Here is a 25,878-nt window from a genome sequence, read left to right as displayed (position 1 = left end):
CAAGAGAGGGTAGTGAATTTTTAGAAATTTTATGAGAGGTTTCTGAAATTATTCTGATAAGTCTGTATTTTTTGTGTTTTAAATGTATTTTATTATTTAGTTTTGGTGTGCTTTATTCATTTTTATAGCTAATTAACTAGATTTCTAATGAATTAGGCATTTTGTGGTTTAAAATGTGAAAAATTCTATTTCTATGTGTTCAAATAGTGAAAACTTCATGTTTTTGTAGGTTTTAATGATTCAATCATCAAATGGAGTGAATTGAGAAGATATTTGGATGATTGTTGATGATTTGACGTGATTAAAATGGATTATGAAGTGCAAAATGTTCAAAAGATAAAATGCAATCAAGTATAAAAGAAGAAATGTTTGACAGTTTTGGCATCTTTTAATATTTCGGCTATATCTTGAGACAAAAGTATCGGATTGAGGTGATTTGTTAGTCATTTTGAAGCTAAGGCATATCTCTACATTTTTTATGAGACATCAAAATTCAATTCATACATTTTCATGGTCAAAAAGTCAAAATACAGTCGGTCATTTTTGTTGTCACAAGTTGAAATAAGGGATTGACCAGTCAAGGGTATTTTAGTTGTTTCTCTATCGAAAGAGCTCCAAATTAAATAATTCTTGATGCATTGAAAAGCTAATTCAAAGGGGTAAAAATTTCATGTTTTGTACAAGAGCCAGTTTAGCTTCCATCATTGAGAAAATATCAATTGAATTTGGTGTAAAAACAGAGCAAAGTTGAAGACTGATAAGAAAAGTGCAAACTTGTAAGGGAGGCAATATACAGGTACAATATGCTACCTTACACTTGCATATTAACCCTGCATATTCTTAAGGAAGTTGGGCAACTTGCATAGCCACTTGTTCTAATTTTTTTTTTTACAACTTTTTATAGTTCAATTCCAACAAGAATTTCTGCTGCAACTGTAAAGAAGAGCATGGAGACTTGTAGAAGAATATTTTGGGAATCTCAAGAGTATTTTACATCAACTTTAACAACTCATTTGGAGCTTTAATTCTCTATAAATAGGGCCTTTATTGAGCTTGTTAGATAACTTTGAAAGCCTAGAGACACTACCAAAATATAGTCTTCATTAGTTTTCTTTAGTTCATTAGTATAGTATAGTTAGTATAGTTTATCCATCTTGTACTTGTAGCTAAATTTGGATGAAAAATTAAGGAGTAAGATAGAGGAACTCATATGACAATGGTGACTTCTCTTCTATCACTTTCTTTTTTATATTTGAGTTCATGTTTAACTATAATACAAATTCATTCTCTTCATGTTTTGCTAAAGTTTATACTTGGAGTTATGAATGAATTTTCTATATCTTATTAGTGATATTTACTTAGTTATTTGACGATATTATTTTGATCAAATTATTTATCACTTTTGGTTATCTAATCATGATGAACTGGTCATCAATTGTGATAATCTTAAGGTATTAAATTTACAATAAGAATTGAAATTTAACATTAGTTTAAGGAAGTGCTAAATGTAGGGAGTTCACTCAAAAAAATAGAGGAGCAACTTTGTGGCTTTAGTGGCTTTTTCCATGTAATTTCATAAAAGAAATGAACTAATAATTAATTCATAATCACGAGAATAGGTATGGTTTAGCAATAAGTATAGTTGATTCACTACAAGAGTGGATTTTACACACATTAGGGAATTTTGCCAAAACTAGCCAAGATAAAAACACTCGATTAACTAGTAATTTCACTTGCAAGAGTAGTGAGGAACTCCATACCCTAGGAGTTTTCTATTGTTATTTTTATAACTTTTGCCAAAACTAGCCAAGATAAAAACACTCGATTAACAAGTAATTTCACTTGCAAGAGTAGTGAGGAATTCCATATCCTAGGAGTTTTCTATTGTTATTTTATAACTTTTATTTCATGTTTGTAGTGTAAATTTAATCTCTTGCTTTGTAGCAGTCTAAATAATAAAGAAATTCAATAACCATTGATATTTGACAATCTTTCCTGTGGAATCGACACCTAATATTCCCTGTACTCGATAAACGACCTGTATACTTATGAAAAATGGAGTATTTAGGTTTTATTAAAATTTGGTGTATGCTAAAATCTTACTAAGTTTTTAGTGCCATTGTCAGGGAAGATTTGATTCAATAGAGGTGCTAAAAATAACTTTATTAGTTTAGACATTTTTACTTGATTTTCTTATTTTTGTTGTGTCAAATGTCTTGTTTGTTATGTTTAGTGTCTTGTTGAGCCTTTTGTTTTGTGTCCAATTTTTTTTTATTTGTGTCTTTTAAACTATTTTTCTTGACTAATTTTGCTTTTGAGATTGTTTAAAAGCATTTTTACATTATAAAGATGATAGTAAACAAAAGTGGATAAAAGCATAAGAGAAGGAAGTTCGGCAATGGAGCATAATTTTCAAAACTACAACTATGAAAGTAATCAATGGATGTCTAAACGTATATCTTTTGAAGATAGTTTAAGGAGTATATCTTTTGAAGATTGTTTAAGGAGTTTAAAAGCTAGCCTCAATTTTATAACATTAAAAGTTCAATTGAACACCATTATATATATTTGAACAAAATAGGAATGATAACGCTTTTAATTATAATCATATAATTTGTGACTTGTGTAGAGATTATCATGCTACTTATATATATAGACAAGTACAAAATGTGGATTATTGTGATGAATTTGGGCATTACAATCCTTGTTTCAATTAATATGGTTATAATTGGGGTAATTCTTATGCTTATAGTTAGGATAATCAATATGGATATAATGATTCTTTGTGCTTTTATGATTATCAATTCAAATTTGTCCAATTAGAATCAAAACCATCTTGGGAGTTAGCTATTGAAAGGTTAGCTAATTCACCTTTGTCTTGGGAGTTAGCAATTGAAATGCTAGCTAATGCAACTTCTAACTATTTTGATAAGGTTGATAGATTAGATGAATTAGTTTCTCACTTTGGCAAAATTTAAAACCAATTGCATGCTTTGTGTGAAACTATGTCTTCTAATAATATGCCAGTTGACCCTATTATGAATGATTGGAATGTTGAATGTGAAAGTGGATTGTATTTTGATGAAAATAATAAATTTAATTTGTTTTTCAGTGAGGATATCCATTTCACATGATTGTGTCTTGGGAACTAACTTTGAATCTCAAGAGATGAAAGTCAATGATTCATAGTTAAGCCCTCTTAAGGAGTGTTTTGAAGAAGTAGGTTCCAAAGATGTTATCACCCAATAAGGTTATATGGACGTTTTTTGGAGTATTCTTTGATGAACACCTTCAATTTCCAATAGGCTACTTGTATTAACAAGAGCTAAAGAGCTTACCTGGTTCTTCCTGATTATTTTTTGGGCCTCTGTCAAATCCTCTAAGTTACTTGTACCAACTAATAAGGCTTGCCTTGAATTTTGTATGGAGCTAGCCTCACCTTCCTTCATCCCCTGGCCCAATAGAAGGCCATTTTTTTTGTCTCTGTGTATTGCACTGCTTCTGGTCTAAATATGTTGGGCTGCATTCATTGGGCATTAAAGAAAGCCCATTTGTTGGAATCCCTTCTCCCTCAACGTTGATATTTTTATCCACTTGCCCCTCTATTGTGAAAGTATTTAATGCTTCAAAATCCTTGTTTCTTATGCCTGCATGTGAGCAAATCATACTACTACTATTTGCCGCTTTCTCTGCTGCCCTTTGGAAATTGTTACCCACCTCAAAAGCCATCATTCTTTTTTCTGCATTTTCACTTCTAGAAGATGTCTCCTTATGGGAATTCGCTCTTGTTGGCACTCCAATTCCTGCCCCTTGTCTTCGGATTCCATCATCTTCCTCCTGCTATCACATGTCATCTCGATAGTCTGCACAATGGTGGTTCTGGAAAATTCAGCATTTAACCAAATTCCATATTGAAAATTTTGTGCATCTCCTTGCCCATTTCTATTGCAATACACTTCTTTGCTATATGACCAATAATACCACAATTAAAACACATAATGGGTAATTTCTCGTACCACAACAATGCATATATGTGTCCTTCATCCGGTCCTCTTAGTACTATGGTACGCCTTAGAGGTTTGAGGATATTGACAGTGGCACTCATGCGGAAAAACCTTCCACCATTGTCCAAGTTTTCCCTAATTTGAATGACAGAACATCCTGAGAAATTTTTCCCAATCTTCTGCTCCATGTCCTTTGTATAACATTTCAGAGGTAGACCCTTTATATGTATCCAGAATGAAGTATGGTAAAAGTCTTCAACTTTATTGGCCTCACCATATCTCCTGGGCTTGACAATCAATAAGTCTTTGTCAAAGCACCATGGGCCTTGATCCACGATTCTATTAGCTTCCTCCTCCATGGGGAAGAAAATCTGCAAAATTTGATCATGTAGTTTTGTTATTTGTATCTTTTCACTCATCCATGCCTTCGTCATTGTCCATCGAAGACCCTTAAAATCAATTTGCTTGTTTGCATAGAACCTGCCATAACAACTTCTTTGGCACTTCTCAATCCCTTCCCGAACATCACATTCTTCGAAATCTATTGGAATATATTCCTCATCCTGCAAAGAGAACTTTGCAAGCTGGGTAATGATTTCCTTTTCCACAAGAAAAGCAGACCATGAACAAATCCAAGATAAGAGATATGTAGCTTGAAAGTATTATGGGAATTTACTAGAAGCTAACTGCTTAACTGGACATTCTACCCTACCAAGGAATAGGGAGCTAAAATACCCACACTAAGAGCGGGAGAACTTTTTTCTAGAGAGAAAAAGAATTAACTTGGAAAAATTTCCCTTTGAAGTATTCTCAAGTGGTGTTGCTACAAGGTAATATCTATGAAACACTTAAAATAAGTAAATCTCTTCCATCTCTCACATCGTTTGAATATATGGGTTTTGTTATCAAACCACTTTTTGTTAATCCATCATGACCTAAAATGGTGGATTATTCATTAATAAATCCTCCTTGAAATATGAGGGAAAATAGTTAACTTAATGACTATAAAGAAGTGCTTATTATGAGGCTACCCAATATTTTCTGTTAATTTATTTCACTTGAGTGTTTTAGTGAGATCATGTAGCAATAGATGAAACTATAGCGGGTTATATGTAATTCACCCCAGTTCAGATGGCCTTTGCAAATAGATTGGTATTCATACTTGATTTAAGTTAGACAATAATGATACTATAGCATCTTAGGGTTTGATAAAATTAAAGTCTAAAAATTGAAATCTGAAATCTGAAATTTGAAGTCTGAATCCATTAAATTATTGAATTGTTAAGTATTAAATCTAATACATTTGAGTGCATATAACATTCAGCGATAAGAGAATAGCTTATCATTTAATTTTGGGAGTAAGTTTTGCCTAGAAAATTCTGTATCATTTAATTAATTCAGATGTTTAATTTTTGGTTATCAAATGGTTTGAATATATTAAAATCTAAATCCATTAAGTTTAAATGATGAATTAGGTTATCAAACAAGGCTTTAATTTGATTAAGGAGATTCTAATTTTCAAATTCATTTCACCTTGAGAAAATGAGATAGATCTCTTTTTTATCCCTTTTGCCTTTCATAATTTATTGTTCAACCGATGACCAAGTAGGCCTAGAAAAACAAAAAAATCGTTTGCTATATCACTCAAACTGTATATTCATTTCTTAATTTCAGCATCCCAGTAAGCACTAAAAACAAAATGGTTATCTAATGATAAACCATGTGCTAATTTACAAAGTAAGTAAAGACCTAAATTGCCACGAAAAGGAATGAAGATGACACCCCATATGGAAACCCCATACAGAAACCAATAGCTTTAGTGTTTTATGAAGATTGTGTGGCAATAGATGAAATCGTAGGGAGTTATATGATCAAGTTGTGAGATGAAACAGTAGGGGGTTATATAGACGAAACCGTAGGGGGTTAACATGATCAAGTTGTCAGAACCACAATATAAAGCATGAGATAATATATATAGTAATACAATAATTCATCCATTGTTAAAAGAGTACATTAGTTCAATCAAAGATCTGTCTACCTTAGAAAACTAATAAAAGAGTAGCACATTAATTTATTACACCGTAGACATCAAGTGGTGAGATTCTACCATGCACCAAATTTTAATAAAACCTAAATACCCCATTTTTTGCCAATATATGGATCGTTTATCGAATACAAGAATATTAGGTGTCGGTCCCATAAGAAAAATTGTTAATTATCGTTGGTTTTCAAACTTTTTTATTATTTAGACTATCACAAGTACAAGTAGTTAAATCTACATTACAAACATTAAATAAAAGTAATAAATATAAAAGAAAGCTTCTAGGGTTATGAAATTTCTCACTATTCTTACAAGTGAAATTATCGGTTAATTGAATGTTATTTTCTTGGTTAGTTATGACGTAATTTCCTAATATATGTGAAAGCTACTCTCGTAGTCAATCAACTATACTTGTAGTTAAGTCATACCTACTTTCGTGGTTATGAAATTAATTATAAACTAATTTTTCTATGAAATTACATGGAACAACCCACTAAAATCACAAAAGTACATCTCTACTCTTGTGAGTGTACTCTCTAAATTTAATACTTCCTTGAACTAGTGTCAAATCCCAATTCTCATTGTAAACTTAACACTTTAAGATTATCACAATTAATGGTTAGTTAATTATGATTAAATAAGCAACAATGCTAAATAACTTGTTCAAAATAATATCATCAAATAACCAATTAAACATTACTAACAAGGTATGGAAAGTTCATCCATAATTCTATGTATAAATTTCAGCAAAACATGAAGAGAGAAAAAGAAAAGACCATACTTGTAATATAACTAAACATGAATTCAAATACAAAAGAGAAAGTAATAGGAGAGAAGTTACCCTTGTCACATGAGTTCGAAACTCTTCATCTTGCTCCTTAATTCTTCATCCAAATCTAACTACAAGTACAAGATAGATAAACTACGCTAACTATACCGTACTAATGAACTAAGAAAAAGTAGTGAAGACTATATTTTGGTAATTGGTAGTGTCTCTAGCCTTCCAAAGTTGTGAAAATATGTCTTCAAACCTCCTATTTATAGATGAATTCAAGCTCCAAATGAGTTATTAAAATTGATGTAAAATGCTCTTGAGATTCCCAAAATATTCTACTACAAGTCTCTATGCTTTTCTTTACCGTTGCAGGCAAAATTCTTACTAGAATTGAGTTGTAAAAAGTCATAAAAATTAGAGCAAGTGGCTGTGCAAGTTGTACACATGTTTACAGAATACGAACCCTTATGGTCGCGTATTGTGGGTGTGTTTTCCCTCCCCTTCAAGTTTGCACTTTTCTTATCAATCTTCAACTTTGCTCTGTTTTTTTTATCAATTTCAATTGATATTTTCTCAATAATGGAGATCGAACTAGCTCTTATACAAAACATGAAAGTTGTAGCTCTTTAAGTTGACTACTTCAAGAATAATCTAATTTGGAGATTTGTAGACTAACAAATGATCAAAATACCCTTGTCTAGTTAAGGGTTCAGTTTTTGACAACAGAAATAGCTGATTGTATTTCGACTTTTTGACTAGAAAAACTCATGAACTGGATTTCTATGTTTTCATAAGAAATGTAGAAGTATGTATTAGCTTCAAAATAACTTAAGAATTATCTCAATGTAATACTTTGAACTCAAGATATAGCCGAAATGTCAAAAGGTGTCAAAATTGTTAAACATTTCTTCTTTTATACTTTATTTCATTTCATTTCATTTTTTGAACATTTTGCACTTCATATTCTCTTTAAATTACTTCAAATCATCAACAACCATCCAAATATCTTCTCAATTCATTTTATTTGATGATTGAATGATTAAAACCTACAAAAACAGGAAATTTTCACCATTTGAACACATAGAAATACAATGTTTTACATTTTGAACCACAAAATGCAAAATTGACTAGAAACCTAATTAATTAGTTATAAAAATGAATACAACACACTTAAACACTCAAAATGCACACATATCATCAATCAATTCTGGTTATTCTGAACATGAACCAATCTGTGAAAATTATTCTTGAAATATTTAGTCCCCCAAATGCTTGCTTTTTTGGCTTGTATACCCTTGAATATCATAAACTCCCAAGTCAAGATCCCGGTAATTCATATAGGCAGCTCTTGTAGACTTTGAAACATAGGTAGACAAGTAAGGAATGAATTTTGATTTGGCCCTCCAAAATATACCAAAGTTTTGTTTCGTCCTTTGATTTGGTCCTATGCATGTTATTCATTATCCTTGTGGATTTCTTGAACCGACACCTCTACCTGATAACATATAATTTGGTTAATTTGATGAACTCGAGAAATGTTGAAATGGAAATGCATGTCAAAGAGATGAGACCAATTATTGGCCACGTGAAGGTTTCGAGATGAAAGAGAGTAACAATGGTCAAAGATGGGAACTAATTTCAAGTGGCGCCGACAGCCACCACCTTAGCTGAAGAAAAAATAAACTGATCAAAATAACAATTTTGAATAATTTTGGTGACTATTTGTGCCACCTTTTCCGTTTGATTTAATAAAAAATATCTAAATAGAAATAAAAAAGTTAGCTATATAAAAAATATCTACTTTTGTTGATATCTCACAATTATTTTAAAAGAGTAAAGCTAATAATAAAAGGAAAAATGGCCATTTTGGTCAATTGTCTTTGGGATTTTGATCAATTTAGTCCCTTAACTATTATCACAATTATTTTAGTCCATTATTTTTGCCATAAAAAAGCCAATCTAGGCCATCTAACATAAAATTGAAAGCTTGTAATAGAATTAGTCTCGTGCATAGTATGTGCACCATTAAAAATAATCATTTTGCTCCATTATCATTAGAGTCATGTCCAATTTTATTCTTATACCTCACCGCATACCCATTGTTGTGTGTGTGTGTGTGTGTGTTTTTTTTTTTTTGTTTTATTAATCTAATCTTTTTTCTAAATTTCAAGGGTAGGCTTATAGTGCACGATACCGGCTAAATTAAGGTTTTGTAATTTCTCATAAAAGTCCTATATTGACTTTGTTTTGTGAAAATGCGGGTTTAAATTCATGAAATGACAAAATTGGACAAAACTTTAAAAATAATGGAGCAAAACGGTCATTTTCAACAGTGCACATGCATTGCAGATGATTAACTTTGTTAAACATTTTTAATTTTTCATTGGAGGTTCTAGATTGTTTTTTTTCCTTTGTGTAAAGAAAAGGAACTAAAATGGTAGCAATAAATAGATAGGGACTAAGTTGGCCGAGACTCCAAAGTCCATCAAAATGGCTATTTCCCCATAATAAAATAGCAATGAGTTAAAGAAAATGCCTCATGTATTTTGACAAAAAGAGAGAAGCATCATGGACATCCTAGAGACCATCGCAAAGAACTCTACCTCAAAAATTATTATTTCACTTTAAAAGGTTGCCGGAAAAAAAAAAGAAGAAAAAAGGTGCTAATTTCGTATATGTCACATAATCACAATTTTTTATCCAAACCAGATAAAAAGGCTACCACACTTGCTTATAATCACCAAATAACTGGCCTACCTTGTCACTAGTCATTCATTCATTGAATCTTGTATATTTTTATGATAAGATGAGATAAAACATAACAACGTATTTCACATGTTTCCCAGTAACGTAATATTTTTGCTGAATTTCTTTGAGATTGAAGTGAAAAAGTTGATATCTACTTCTCTATTATGGTACTATTTTCAAACTCGTGTTTGGGAAATGGTATTTTGCAGCTACAAGCAAAGGAAAATTATGTATTCGAGAAAAGGACATTTGACCCTGATTTCTAAGAAAGGGTCTGAGATGGACTTTTCTTTTCTTAATATTTTTCCCATTGTGGGTCATCTAATCTTCCAGGTATGCCCACTTCTAAGAAATTACAACTGGAATTTTTGCTTCCCTTCCTGTGAGATTCTTGACTTGGGGGATTACGATTCCTCTAGATAATCTAAATTATGGTAATCAGCCATGAAACACTCTGTTCTAAGACCCACTATGCATGAAAAATATAGATTTTTGCAGAAAGATGTGAAAGGAAAGACATTAGTAGTAACATTGTGCAATTTCATTCTGGAATATGCAATTTTGAATCACGAAGATTTAATATCAAAATCTTGCACAAATCACCATGATAAATGGAACTTTACGGAGGAGCCTCACCATGATAAATGGAACAAGAGAAAAGGGTAATTAAGAAGTTGATGAGGAAAAACACTGGGTTTCATTTGGATTGAGAATTTTAATGAAGCATTTGAAATTCTATCAAATTGTTTTAATTGTTTAGATTGCTTAAAAAATATTTGGGTTTGTAATTTATCAATCATCTAAACATATTTTTAACGCTAGAACAATTGGTGATGTACAAATCTAAATATCTCTCAAGAAATCTAAATAATTAGAAGAATTTGAGAGGATTTCAAACCCATCGCTAGATACCTCAATACAAACACAGTCAGAACATATTAACATGAGGAAATCATTCACTACATCAGGATCGCAATACTTTTCTAAAACGTGTTGCAGAAAATTTTCATTTCGCGGGATTTGTGATCTCGCAAACGTGTCCAAGAGAACTTCTGAATACGGTAAGAACCAAAACCTCCTTAAGAAAATTCAATAAATAGCACTCTAGCCCAATTCAGTTTTATCAAAGAATTCAATACAAAGAAAAATGGTGACTTCCCGCAGTTCATTGTTTTCTCTTCTCTCATTCCTCATACTTGCATTAGCCATCCTACAGGCTGACGCATCAAGAATTCATGATGATTATCTAAAATGCCTACAATCTCAAAACTCAGACTCCATATCTACCATTGCTTACACCCCAAGAAACACATCATATGCATCCATATTGCAATCCACAGAGCAAAACTTACGTCCCGCATCAACCTCTCTATTCAAGCCAACTCTCATCCTTACACCACTTCATTCATCTGAGATCCAGGCGGCAATACGCTGTGCCAAGAAACATGAAATTCAAATCAGAGTCCGGAGTGGTGGACATGATTATGAGGGTCTTTCCTATGCTTCAACAAGCCCTTTTGTCATTGTTGATCTTAGAAACATTAGCTCGATATCAGTTGACAGGGAAAATCGTACGGCATGGGTTGAAGCAGGGGCAACTCTTGGCCAACTTTATTACAAAATCGGTGAGACAAGTAGGGAACTCGCATTCGTTGCTGGTGCCTGTCCCACAGTAGGCGTTGGAGGACATTTCAGTGGAGGAGGCTATAGCATGTTGTCACGTAAATTTGGGTTGTCAGTTGATCATATTATTGATGCCAAAATTATTGACGTGAACGGTCAAATTTTGGATCGAAGGTCTATGGGTGAGGATCTATTTTGGGCAATCAGAGGAGGTGGTGGAGCAAGTTTTGGGATCATCATTGCATGGAAAGTAAGTCTTGTTTCTGTTCCTGAAAAGGTAACAGTTTTCAATCTAACCAAGACATCGGATCAAAATGCCACTCAGCTAGTATATCAGTGGCAGCACATTGCAGACAAGATTGATGAAAATTTACTAATTAGGCTCTTCATAACGAGTTCCACTTCTCCCCAAACTGGAAAGAAATCCATAGTAGTTTCATTTACCTCTTTGTTCGTCGGTGGAATTGATCAGCTCCTTTCCTTGATGCAAAAAAGCTTCCCAGAGCTGGGATTGGCAAAAGAAGATTGCATTGAAATGAGCTGGCTCGAGTCCATAGTCTACTTTGCCAACATTCCAGGAGCTGCATCAGTTGAGGTCCTTCTGGATAGGAATTCGTCCAAGTCATATTTCAAAGGAAAGTCAGACTATGTAAAGAAACCAATTTCAGTAAAAGGTCTTGAAGGATTATGGAAAAGGCTTTTTGCAGAAGAAGAAGAAGACATGGAGGCACATTTCCAGCTACAGTTTAGTCCTTATGGAGGAATGATGAGTGAAATCTCAGAATCTGCAACACCTTTCCCTCATAGGAGAGGGAACATTTTCATGATTCATTATGCAGCGGCATGGGACAAAAAAAGCAATGCAGAATCCAAGAGACATGTGAATTGGACAAGAAGAATTTACAGCTACATGGCTGCCTACGTATCGAAGTCTCCAAGAGCTGCATATTTGAATTATAGGGATCTTGACTTGGGAGTTAATAAAATCAAAGGCAATACAAGCTATAAACAAGCTAGCATTTGGGGGACTAAGTATTTCAACCAAAATTTTGACAGATTGGTGCATGTGAAGACTAAAGTGGATCCAAGTAATTTCTTCAGAAATGAGCAAAGCATTCCACCGTTGTCATAATGGTGGTAGGTAGATTGAAGGACCAAAAAAATAGAGTTTGTTTTTGGTTATTTTCCTTTTCTCTCTTTTTTTTTTTTTTTTTTTAAATGGTTCATGGTACAATGCGAACTAAATAAAAATGTTGCTTTTAGAATATTAATGATCTGTACTACACAGCAAATCTTTTGCCGTTGCTCTAGTTTCAATTTTCCTTGTGAACGCACAGAGGAAATAATCTTTCTTGGTTCTGATTAGATTTAAATTCGTAGTGCTGTTATGGGTCGGTGGCAATTTGAAATTCTTTATTTTATAGGATGTTGTTGTTTCCTTTTCCGGCTTAGATATTGAATAGTTATAAGCTTATGAATACTTGTTGCGTTGGTATACAATTTTACAAATGTAAGAAGGAACATTTGTGTGCCAATTCTAAATGTCTGACATATATATGCATGGTTTGAGTCCAATTATACTAATAGCATCTTATGGTGTTCCTTTTCCCAATACTTGCCAACTGTCATGACACAGGGAACATATTGACAAAGTTGTATTAATAAAAAATTGAAAACATATTACTAAAAGTAAGGGAAGTCAAGTGCAAATAATAAAGAATCAGAAATAAGTAGTAAATAACTTTCTGTACAAAGTTGGACCAACGACTAGTGCACTAGATTACAACAGCTATTTTTTCAGGTCTTTGCCATTTTGCATATAAAGGCAACAAAAAGCGTTAACATGGATCTTATTTTGACTTGAAACAGCAAAATTTGTGGTAGGAAGATAGTGGTTTTGTATGGATTTATCAAGCTGAAGGTGAAGTGTAGGTGCATAAACTATGGTCTTATCAAGCTAAGGGAGGAATCATGAAATTCAAATATTGCAACTGTAATCACAAGGCAATTGTGAAGATTTTTATGGTGAAAAAAATCCAAATAAATTATCGTTTGGTGTATCAATTTATGAGAGTGAATAAATATTTGGTTTATCAATTGGCACCGTTTTATAATTGCAAGTTATTGTTCATTATTAAAGAGATTCCTATTAACTATTTTCATTAATTAGTTACTAACAATTGATTAGTGCCCTAATTACTTAATTGTCACATATTAGTTTCTAATAAGATATAACATTAGTTTCTTCTTCTTCTTCGGTTAATTGAATGTTATTTTCTTGGTTAGTTATGACGTAATTTCCTAATATATGTGAAAGCTACTCTCGTAGTCAATCAACTATACTTGTAGTTAAGTTATACCTACTTTCGTGGTTATGAAATTAACTATAAACTCATTTTTCTATGAAATTACATGGAACAACCCACTAAAATTACAAAAGTGCATCTCTACTCTTGTGAGTGTACTCTCTAAATTTAATACTTCTTTGAACTAGTGTCAAATCCTAATTCTCATTATAAACTTAACACTTTAAGATTATCACAATTAATGGTCAGTTAATTATGATTAAATAAGCAACAATGCTAAATAACTTGTTCAAAATAATATCATCAAATAACCAATTAAACATTACTAACAAGGTATGAAAAGTTCATCCATAATTCTATGTATAAATTTCAGCAAAACATGAAGAGAGAAAAAGAAAAGACCATACTTGTAATATAATTAAACATAAATTGAAATACAAAAGAGAAAGTAATAGGAAAAAAGTTACCCTTGTCACATGGGTTCGAAACTCTTCATCTTGCTCCTTAATTCTTCATCCAAATCTAACTACAAGTATAAGATAGATAAACTACGCTAACTATACTTTACTAATGAACTAAGAAAAAGTAGTGAAGACTATATTTTGGTAGTGTCTCTAGCCTTCCAAAGTTGTGAAAATATGTCTTCAAACCTCCTATTTATAGATGAATTCAAGCTCCAAATGAGTTATTAAAGTTGATGTAAAATGCTCTTGAGATTCCCAAAATATTCTTCTACAAGTCTCTATGCTTTTCTTTACGGTTGCAGGCAAAATTCTTACTAGAATTGAGTTGTAAAAAGTCATAAAAATTAGAGCAAGTGGCTGTGCAAGTGGTACACATGTTTACAGAATACGAACCCTTATGGTCGCGTATTGTGGGTGTGTTTTGCCTCCCCTTCAAGTTTGCACTTTTCTTATCAATCTTCAACTTTGCTCTGTTTTTTTATCAATTTCAACTGATATTTTCTCAATAATGGAGATCGAACTAGCTCTTATACAAAACATGAAAGTTGTAGCTCTTTAAGTTGACTACTTCAAGAATCATCTAATTTGGAGATTTGTAGACTAACAAATGATCAAAATACCCTTGTCTAGTCAAGGGTTCAGTTTTTGACAACAGAAATAGCTAATTGTATTTCGACTTTTTGACTAGAAAAACTCATGAACTAGATTTCTATGTTTTCATAAGAAATGTAGAAGTATGTATTAGCTTCAAAATAACTTAAGAATTATCTCAATGTAATACTTTGAACTCAAGATATAGCCGAAATGTCAAAAGGTGTCAAAATTGTTAAACATTTCTTCTTTTATACTTTATTTCATTTCATTTTTTGAACATTTTGCACTTCATATTCTCTTTAAATTACTTCAAATCATCAACAACCATCCAAATATCTTCTCAATTCATTTTATTTGATGATTGAATGATTAAAACCTACAAAAACAGGAAATTTTCACCATTTGAACACATAGAAATACAATGTTTTACATTTTGAACCACAAAATGCAAAATTGACTAGAAACCTAATTAATTAGTTATAAAAATGAATACAACACACTTAAACACTCAAAATGCACACATATCATCAATCAATTCTGGTTATTCTGAACATGAACCAATCTGTGAAAATTATTCTTGAAATATTTAGTCCCCCAAATGCTTGCTTTTTTGGCTTGTATGCCCTTGAATATCATGAAATCCCAAGTCAAGATCCCGGTAATTCATATAGGCTGCTCTTGTAGACTTGGAAACATAGGTAGACAAGTAAGGAATGAATTTTGATTTGGCCCTCCAAAATATACCAAAGTTTTGTTTCGTCCTTTGAAAGTAAGCAAGTTCTAATTAAGTCCTCCAAACTAAAAAATTCGTTACAATTGAGGCCTTGTATCAATTCAAATCTGGTTATTAAAGTTCGACCAAACTTGAGTTGTTTGTTGAAATCTTACAAATTTTTTTGGGAACTTTAAAGCAATTAATATCCTTTTAAAAAGAATAAAATTTTTCTTCGAATCTGATTTGAAAGATTTATCATAATGGCAGAACCTTTTCCAGATTAGAGGAACAATAATTTATCCTTTTTAGTTCATTTAGCCGATAGGTTAATAGTAGTTTTGAAGTCCTTAGAATTGGTAAGGTTTTCTTTACGACTTAAAATTTGGTCAAACGTGATTGACCAAAAATGAATTGATGAATGGGCTCATTTAAAACAAATTTTTTACCTCTGAAGACTTAATTAGAACTAGAGGTGTCAAAATGGGTGACTTGGGCGGGTTTGGGTTGGGTAAAATGGGTAATGGGTATAAGTAAGTCAACTCATTTATACCCATTTAATTAGATGGGTATAAATGGGTAAGTCAAAAAATGAATTGGGTAATCCAATTACCCATTTATAACTCATTTACTTTAACTTTTTGCAAACTCATTTAAATTCATTTTTGTAAACTAAGTTATCAATTTATACCACTCTTTGTACCCATCATTAGTTTTAAATATTTACTTATAATGTTCAAAAAACATAATTACCAATTTTTTTCATTTATACTCTATGTCACAAAATTACCTAATATTTAATAATTGAATAATACGAATATAAAATTTTGAATTAAGTACTATAAAAATTAATATAAAAACTTAATCTAAAAATTTTGAACCCCTAACATTTTTTCATATATAAATTTAAAATTTCATTTTATAAAGATAAGAAAATAGGCTAAAATTTATCATAAATTGGTAATGCTAAAAAATGAGCAAGTTAACAAACTAAGAAAAAATAAAATAATAAGATAAAACCAACAAATAATAATAATAATAATAATAATAATGTTAATATCATGACAAAATGAAAAATTTGAAAAAAAAAAGGTAGGGGAAAAGAAGAGACTTGGGGGGAAGAGAATTTTAAATGGGTTAATTGGGTTTGATGGGTTACCCAATAATACCCATTTAATAAATGGGTATTATTGGGTAACCCATTTATACCCATATACAAAAATTTAAGATACCCATACCCATCTATTCATGGGCGGGTATGAGTAAATCTAGTTAAGTGGGTTGATTTGCCACCTCTAAGTAGAACTTATTCAATTTTTCGGATTGAATCAACACTTTGGTTTATTTTGGGGGACCAAATCAGAATTTACCTTTATTAAATTTTCACCAACGTCTTGAATTGATGTGTTCCACAGCAACAATCCACTTTTCCATTTGGTCCTATGCATGTTATTCATTATCCTTGTGGATTTCTTGAACCTACACCCTCTACCTGATAACATATAATTTGGTTAATTTGATGAACTCGGGAAATGTTGAAATGGAAATGCATGTCAAAGAGATAAGACCAATTATTGGCCATTTCGTACCCTAAAGTGTAGATCTCAAAAAATTTCACTAAAAAACTATAGGAAATAATTTTATAGAACCAATGTATGGGAAGGCAATTTACATACCTATAAATATGTGTGGAAGAATGAGGCATAAATTAATAATATATTATCAATCACACATAATAGCAATACCCTCAACTTTTCACTTTTCTTAGCTGATAATAAATTGGATAAGTTGGTAAATAAGTCTTACGACCATAAGAAATTTTTTTAATAAAATACTAATTCATAAACAATAACCCTACCATAATTTGAACCCTAAAGAATTACTTGAATCTTAACTTTGACTAAAACACTACTAAATAATAGTATAAAATTTCTACTTTTGAACCTTGATTTAATATGCCTGCATAAAGGTTTCAAGATGAAAGAGAGTAACAATGGTCAAAGACGGGAACTAATTTCAAGTGGCGCCTATAGTCACCGTCTTAGCTAAGAAAAAATAAACTGATCAATACAACAAAATTTGAATAATTTTGGTGACTATTTGTGCCACCTTTTCCGTTTGATTTAATAAAAAATATCTAAATAGAAATAAAAAAGTTAGCTATAATGATCAATCTACTTTTGTTGATATCTCACAATTATTTTAAAAGAGTAAATCTAATAATAAAAGGAAAATGGCCATTTTGGTCAATTGTCTTTGGAGTTTTGATCAATTTAGTTCCTTATCTATTATCACAATTATTTTAGTCCATTATTTTTGCCATCTAACATAAAATTGAAAGTTTGTAATAGAATTAGTATCGTGCATAGTATGTGCATCATTAAAAATAATCATTTTGCTCCATTATCATTACAGTCATGTCCAATTTTATTCTTATACATCACCGCATACCCATTGTTGTGTGTGTGTGTGTGTGTGTTTTTTTTTTTTTTGTTTTATTAATCTAATCTTTTTTCTAAATTTCAAAGGTAGGCTTATAGTGCACGATACCAGCTAAATTAAGGTTTTGTAATTTCTCATAAAAGTCCTATATTGACTTTGTTTTGTGAAAATGCCGGTTTATATTCGTGAAATGACAAAATTGGACACAACTTTAAAAATAATGGAGCAAAACGATCATTTTCAATAGTGCACCTGCATTGCACGTGATTAACTTTGTTAAACATTTTTAATTTTTCATTGGAGGTTCTAGATTGTTTTTTTTCCTTTGTGTAAAGATAAGGAACTAAAATGGTAGCAATGATAGATAGGGACTAAATTGGCAGAGACTCCAAAGTCCATCAAAATGGCTATTTCCCCATAATAAAATAGCAATGAGTTAAAGAAAATGCATCATGTATTTTGACAAAAAGAGAGAAGCATCATGGATATCCTAGACCATCGCAAAGAACTCTACCTCAAAAATTATTATTTCACTTTAAAAGGTCGCCGGAAAAAAAAAGAAAAAAATTGCTAATTTCGTATATGTCACATAATCACAATTTTTTATCCAAACCAGATAAAAAGGCTACCACACTTGCTTATAATTACCAAATAACTGGCCTACCTTGTCACTATTCATTCATTCATTGAACCTTGTATATTTTTATGATAAGATGAGATAAAATATAACAACGTATTTGACATGTTTCCCAGTAACGTAATCTATTGGGAAATGGTATTTTGCGGCCGCAAGCAAAGGAAAAATATGTATTCGAGGAAAGGATCTGAGATGGACTTTTCTTTCTTTAATATTTTTCCCCTTGTCGGTCATCTAATCTTCTAGGCATGCCCACTTCTAAGAAATTACATCAGGAGTTCTCTTCCTGCGAAATTCTTGACTTGGGGAGTTCATTACCAGTGCTTAAGCTTTAATTTCAATCAAACTAAAAGTACATGAAGTTACGAGGAATTGACTGCTATGCTATGCTATTCAACATTGAATTTATAAACATAATCTAATTGTTTTAATTGTTTAGATTGTTTAAAAAACATTTGGGTTTGTAATTTATCAGTTATCTGAATATATTTTAAATACTAGAATAATTAGTGATTTACAAGTCTAAATATCTCCTAAAAAATCTAAACAATTGGAAGAATTTGAAATGATTTCAAATTTTTCGTCAAATCTCTCGATCCAATCGCGGTGATAACATATTAATACAAAGAAATCATTCACTGTATTAGGATAGCACGCAACATAGCAATACTTTTCTAAAACGTGTTATAGAAAATTCTATAAATAGCACTCTAGCCCAATTCAGTTTTATCAAAGAATTCAATACAAAGAAAAATGGTGACTTCCCGCAGTTCATTGTTTTCTCTTCTCTGGTTTCTCATACTTGCATTAGCTATCCTACAGGCTGATACATCAGGAATTCATGATGATTATCTTAAATGCCTACAATCTCAAAACTCAAACTCCATATCTACCATTGCTTACACCCCAAGAAACACATCATATTCATCCATATTGCAATCCACAGAGCAAAACTTACGTCCCGCATCAACCTTTCTATTCAAGCCAACTCTCATCCTTACACCACTTCATTCATCTGAGATCCAGGCGGCAATACGCTGTGCCAAGAAACATGAAATTCAAATCAGAGTCCGGAGTGGTGGACATGATTATGAGGGTCTTTCCTATGCTTCAACAAGCCCTTTTGTCATTGTTGATCTTAGAAACATTAGCTCGATATCAGTTGACAGGGAAAATCGTACGGCATGGGTTGAAGCAGGGGCAACTCTTGGCCAACTTTATTACAAAATCGGTGAGACAAGTAGGGAACTCGCATTCGTTGCTGGTGCTTGTCCCACAGTAGGCGTTGTCCCACAGTAGGCGTTGGAGGACACTTCAGTGGAGGAGGCTATAGCATGTTGTCACGTAAATTTGGATTGTCAGTTGATCATATTATTGATGCCAAAATTATTGACGTGAACGGCCAAATTTTGTATAGAAGGTCTATGGGTGAGGATCTATTTTGGGCAATCAGAGGAGGTGGTGGAGCAAGTTTTGGGATCATCATTGCATGGAAAGTAAGTCTTGTTTCTGTTCCTGAAAAGGTAACAGTTTTTAATCTAACCAAGACATCGGATCAAAATGCCACTCAGCTAGTATTTCAGTGGCAGCACATTGCAGACAAGATTGATGAAAATTTACTAATTAGGCTCTTCATACCGAGTTCCACTTCTCCCCAAACTGGAAAGAAATCCATAGTAGTTTCATTTACCTCTTTGTTCGTCGGTGGAATTGATCAGCTCCTTCCCTTGATGCAAAAAAGCTTCCCAGAGCTGGGATTGGCAAAAGAAGATTGCATTGAAATGAGCTGGGTCGAGTCCACAGTCTACTTTGCCAACATTCCAGGAGCCGCATCAGTTGAGGTCCTTCTGGATAGGAATTCGTCCAAGTCATATTTCAAAGGAAAGTCAGACTATGTAAAGAAACCAATTTCAGTAAAAGGTCTTGAAGGATTATGGAAAAGGCTTTTTGCAGAAGAAGAAGAAGACATGGGGGCACATTTCCAGCTACAGTTTAGTCCTTATGGAGGAATGATGAGTGAAATCTCAGAATCTGCAACACCTTTCCCTCATAGGAGAGGGAACATTTTCATGATTCATTATGCAGCGGCATGGGACAAAAAAAGCAATGCAGAATCCAAAAGACATGTGAATTGGACAAGAAGAATTTACAGCTACATGGCTGCCTACGTATCGAAGTCTCCAAAAGCTGCATATTTGAATTATAGGGATCTTGACTTGGGAGTTAATAAAATCAAAGGCAATACAAGCTATAAACAAGCTAGCATTTGGGGGACTAAATATTTCAACCAAAATTTTGACAGATTGGTGCATGTGAAGACTAAAGTGGATCCAAGTAATTTCTTCAGAAATGAGCAAAGCATTCCACCGTTGTCATAATGGTGGTAGGTAGATTGATGGACCAAAAAAAATAGAGTTTGTTTTTGGTTATTTTCCTTTTCTCTCTCTTTTTTTTTAAATGGTTCATGGTACAATGCGAACTAAATAAATATGTTGCTTTTAGAATATTAATGATCTGTACTACACAGCAAATCTTTTGCCGTTGCTCTAGTTTCAATTTTCCTTGTGAACGCACAGAGGAAATAACCTTTCTTAGTTCTGATTAGATTTAAATTCGTAGTGCTGTTATGGGTCGGTGGCAATTTGAAATTCTTTATTTTATAGGATGTTGTTGTTTCCTTTTCCGGCTTAGATATTGAATAGTTATAAGCTTATGAATACTTGTTGCGTTGGTATACAATTTTACAATAGTTGTAAATGTCTTACATATATATGCATGGTTTGAGTCCAATTATACTAATAGCATCTTATGGTGTTCCTTTTCCGAATATTTGCCAACGGTCACGGCCCAACATGCAAATCACATCAATTTAGATCAAACTAGACGTAAAACCTCGATTCCTCTTTTATTGTCTTTCTCTTCAAATAGCAAATTTATCTAAAGAAATTTATGCTATCAGTGCATAGCCTGAACCACTCCAAGATAGACAAAGGGTCGTCCTTTGAAAGTGGGGATAATTTCAGAAATCTCTCTTGTGGGTTTTGACAATTTTATTGACCTTATGGTTTGAAAAATTATATTAACCTCCCTTGAGGTAAAGGTTTTGGTAACAAAATCAATCCAAATAAAAAAAAAGTACTTTAAGGAGAGAGATAAAATTGTTATTCCAAAAATGTCCTTTATGCATGTGTATAAGTTGTATTAATAAAAGGCTGAAAACATATTAATAAAAGTAAGGGAAGGCAAGTGCAAATAGTAAAGAACCAGAAATAAGTAGTAACTAACTTTCTCTACAAATTTGGACCAATGATAGGTTGTAATTTGTTATTAAATTTATGGTTAATTCCCCCTTTATCCTTGCCAAATATTATTTTAATTGGCGGATGCTACTTATATTTGGTGTTTGGGCCTAATCACAGGAGATGGAGCGGAAAAATGCTAAAAAGAGAGATTTTCTTGCAGACATGCTGTAAAGTCCAGATTTTCAGGATTGTGTGCACGTGGGAAGCTTCCAGAAAATTGACAAATCCGACTCCAAGTTATGCTGAACCAATTCTTTCTCTTTTGTTGACTAGTAGTCCGCTAGTATTAGGAAACAAGAAACAAGGAAATCTCGATGGTTGCCTTATCTTTCTCTTTTCCTTATTCGGGTAGGAAATTGACAAGGATATAGACTAGTCACTTAGATTAGGTTTGTGACCCTTTTTTTTGTTTGGGATCGGCCGCAAGATAGGAGCACACTTTCTTTTCGTTCTCTTACCTTTTCATTCGAACATATATTATATCGTTTGAAGAAAAACAAGATTGATGTCAATGAATTCAATCTTTTCGCGTGGAGATTTATCTATGAGATGTGACTAAATTTCTAATCTAGTCAAAGATCAACTCAATGACGCAGTCCTAAACATCTTTGAAATCAAACTAATCTCAACTAGTTTCTTCAATTTATTAATGTTTGTGCATTTTTTATTTTAATTTCTCGAGATTATTTCGTTAACTGAATGTTAAGGGCCCGATATTCAAAGTGACCTAATAATCTATTGCCAAATTAATTAACTAAATCCATAATTATTTAGTTGATTGATATTAGTGGTAACTAGCATTTACACACGTTAGGGGAACGTGCAATTTAATTTAAATAACCCTCTTAGTGTGTTATTGATTAGGGTCAGGCTTTTCTAATTCTTAATACAATTAGAAAATTAAATTCTATGGTCGTACTTAGGATTATTTCCTAGGTAGGGGTGATCACCGGTCATACCTTGGTCATCAATAAACTAATGAAAAGTTGGCTGTCAGAACTTGTTGACGACTATAACTGACCTGTTAATAAATTGAACGGGCCATCTTTGCATCAATGATCAGATGAATGGACTGTGTCTACGAGGTTGTATCTTTGGCTAGAGTTTGTCTACAGTCTATTTAATTCCTGCTTACTTTCGTGAATTGTTTTATTAACTAATTATTTATTTATTTTTGTTTGAGTTGTTTAATTGTTTCCGATTTTATAAAAATCCCCCTTTCTCGATACTCTAGATGAAACAAATTATTCTCAATTCCTGTGGATTCGACTTTACTCACCACTATTTGCAAAATTTATATTTTTGTTGAGTAGGTTTTTATTATTGTACAGGCTCAACACCTGTCAATTTTTGGCACCGTTGTCGGAGACTGGTGCCTGATCAAATTGTTGCTTTTTGAGTTCATTTATTTTGTTTCATTTTGTTTTCATTTTTTCTTTTTTTTCCAGCTTATGCCTCGTTCTTCTTGTACAGAAAATTTGGTGTATATTCTTGAAATAGAGAAGAGAGCACATAAGCTAAGGAAGGAGACCAGAGAACAAGGAGAGGAACAGTCACTTGTTGTATCCCCAGAGGATTTTTCAAGTGATCATTCGAGTGATTTTGAAGAGGAGGAAGTTACCATGGCCAACAATCGAACATTGAGGGAGTTGACTGCTCCTGACTTAACTCAGTAGACACTATGCATTACTTTCCCGCACTTAAATGAAAATACTCATTTTGAATTAAAATCTGGATTAATTCACCTCTTATCTTCTTTTCATGGTCTTTCAAGTGAGGAGTCCCACAGGCATCTACAAGAAATTGATGTAGTGTGCTTGAATATGAAGCCCCTAGAGATTACTGAGGAATGAATAAAGTTGAGGGCATTTCCTTTTTCTCTCAAGGACTCGACAAAAGACTGGTTATACTATCTACCCGCAGGTAGCATCACAACTTGGATGCAACTGAAAAAAAAGGTCTTGGAGAAATATTTCCCTATCTCCTGAGCTGCAAGTCTGAGAAATAAAATATGTAGTGTTAAGCAGCAACCGGGGGAGACCTTCTATGAGTACTAGGAGAGATTCAACAAACTGTGCACAAGATGCTCGCAACATCAGATAAGTGAACAATTATTAATTAAATATTTTTATGAAGGTCTTTATTTGTCTGACAGGAATATTATTGACGCCGTGAGTGGCGGAGCACTGGTGAACAAAACTCCTGGAGAGACGTGGAAGTTGATTGAGAGAATGGCAGAGAATTCACGACAATTTGGCTCCTGAGATACTCTTTCCACTCGTCGAGTGAATGAGGTAGAAATTTCATCAATTCAACAGTAGTTATCTGAATTGACATCTTTTGTTCGACAATTGGCTGTAGGAAATACGCAGCAAGTCAAGGTATGCGGGATCTGTACCAATATAGGACACTCTACTGATATGTGCCAAATGATCCAAGAGAAAAATGCTGAACAAGTCAGCATGGCTGGCAACATACCCACGCCACGGAGGCAATATGATCCATACTCCAACATCTACAATCCTGGTTGGAGGGATCACTCGAACTTTAGTTATGATGGGAACTGACAGCAAAACTTTGGTCAAAATAGATAGCAAAGGTTCCAACCTTAATACCAGCCAAAGTCTCAACCTTCAACTTCTAATTCAGGAAGCTCTCTGGAAGATGTGATCAAAAGTCTAGTCACAAGTGCTGCTCAATTTCAATAGGAGACGAGGTCAAGCATACAAAATATGAGAAACCAAGTGAGTCAAATGGCAACCGCAATTAACCGCCTGGAATCTCATGTTTTTGGAAAGTTGCCATTTCAACCTGAAACTAACCCAAGGAATGTAAGTGCCATGACCCTCAGGAATGGGAAGGAGGTTGAAGGACCCAAGTCAGTGGTCCCCAAGGATAAGAGCGAAGAGCACATTGAAAAAGAACTCGAGGAAAAATGAGAGGTACATACAAACCCTAAGGAGGTAATTTTTTATTATGTTATTAAGAATAAATCTAACACTTCACCTTTTCCTAGCAGGTTGGAGAAACCAAGTAAACTAGACAAAGAGAAGGAGATCTTGGAGATGTTTAGAAAGATAGAAATAAAGATTTCTCTATTGGATACAATCAAGCAAGTGCCAAGATATGCCAGATGTTTGAAGGATTTATGCGTCAATAAGAGAAAGTTGAAGGGAGATGAGAGAGTAGTGGTGGGAAGAATGTGTCTGCAGTGCTACAAAGAAAACTTCCACTCAAATGCGAGAATCCAGGTATGTTCATTATCCCCTGTAAGATAGAAAACACTAAAATTAGAAATGTCATTCTAGATTTAGGAGTATCTATAAATGTGATGCCAAAAACCATTTATGCTTCTTTAAATTTAGGACCACTAAAAGAAACTGACATTATAATTCAATTAGCTGATCGTACTAACAACTATCTTGAGGGGCTAATTGAAGATGTTCTAGTACAAGTCAATGAATTAGTGTTTTCTGTCGATTTCTATGCTTTAGTATGGGTGACGAACACTTCCCAAATCCATCCTTTATTTTGTTAGGTTGACCTTTCTTAAGTACTACTAGTACCAAAATTGACGTTAATAAGGGTTCACTAACAATGAAATTTGATGGAGAAGTTGTTCATTTTAATATCTTTGATGCGTTGAAATACCCACATGAGTCTAGTTCTATTTTTTTGGTGATTGCAATTGACCATGTAGTGCAGGAAGTATTTAAATTTAATGGCAGGGATAAATTAGAAGTGATCCTGACCAAAAACCTCGAGTTGGAAATAACTTGTGATGTGGAGTTGAATGACGAGTTACAGTGTGTGGTTGGGGCATTGCAGTCATTGATACGTACTTCAGTGAGGTATAGGCTTACTCCTATTTTTGTGTCTGAGACTCACTAAAAGTTATTACCTTCTGTTGTACAGGCACTTGAGGTGGAGTTAAAATCCCTACCAGACCATTTGAAGTATGCATATTTGGCTGATAAGGGAACATTATTTGTGATAATCTTGCAGAGATTATCACCCAGTCGAGAAGATAAGCTGGTCCAGGTGCTTAAAGACCACAAGGAAGCCATCGAATGGACCATTGCTGATATAAAATAAATCAGTCTATCCATGTGTATGCATCGAATTAGACTGGAAGATGATGCGACACTTGTCAGACAACCTCAAAGGAGACTGAACCCAATGATGATGGTGCTAGTGAAGAAAGAGATACTTAAACTCTTGGATGTAGGT

General features: G+C 33.1%; 2 protein-coding genes and 1 pseudogene across 2 annotated transcripts; 2 read left to right on the top strand and 1 right to left on the bottom strand.

Annotated features, from left to right (window-relative positions):
• Positions 1-3,895: 3,895 nt before the first annotated feature.
• Positions 3,896-4,438, bottom strand: LOC140014204 (uncharacterized). Its single transcript, XM_072064628.1, has one exon. The coding sequence runs from the start codon at positions 4,436-4,438 to the stop codon at positions 3,896-3,898; it is 543 nt and encodes a 180-aa protein (XP_071920729.1).
• A 6,268-nt stretch (positions 4,439-10,706) lies between these two features.
• On the top strand, positions 10,707-12,462 carry LOC113708519 (tetrahydroberberine oxidase-like). Its single transcript, XM_027230982.2, has one exon. It carries the CDS (start codon positions 10,716-10,718, stop codon positions 12,321-12,323), a length of 1,608 nt encoding a protein of 535 aa, XP_027086783.1. The 5' UTR covers positions 10,707-10,715; the 3' UTR covers positions 12,324-12,462.
• A 6,630-nt stretch (positions 12,463-19,092) lies between these two features.
• On the top strand, positions 19,093-20,850 carry LOC113707683 (tetrahydroberberine oxidase-like; annotated as a pseudogene).
• Positions 20,851-25,878: the final 5,028 nt, after the last annotated feature.

Source organism: Coffea arabica, chromosome 9c (genome assembly GCF_036785885.1).
Source record: "Coffea arabica cultivar ET-39 chromosome 9c, Coffea Arabica ET-39 HiFi, whole genome shotgun sequence".
NCBI classification, from domain to species: domain Eukaryota; kingdom Viridiplantae; phylum Streptophyta; class Magnoliopsida; order Gentianales; family Rubiaceae; genus Coffea; species Coffea arabica.
Note: the sequence above shows the minus strand (reverse complement) of the source record. Positions and strands in the feature narration are given on the sequence as shown.

Bases quoted from the DNA above. Each gene is read 5' to 3' on its own strand.
- LOC140014204 (XM_072064628.1), bottom strand. From the start codon at position 4,438: ATGACGAAGGCATGGATGAGTGAAAAGATACAAATAACAAAACTACAT.
- LOC113708519 (XM_027230982.2), top strand. From the start codon at position 10,716: ATGGTGACTTCCCGCAGTTCATTGTTTTCTCTTCTCTCATTCCTCATA.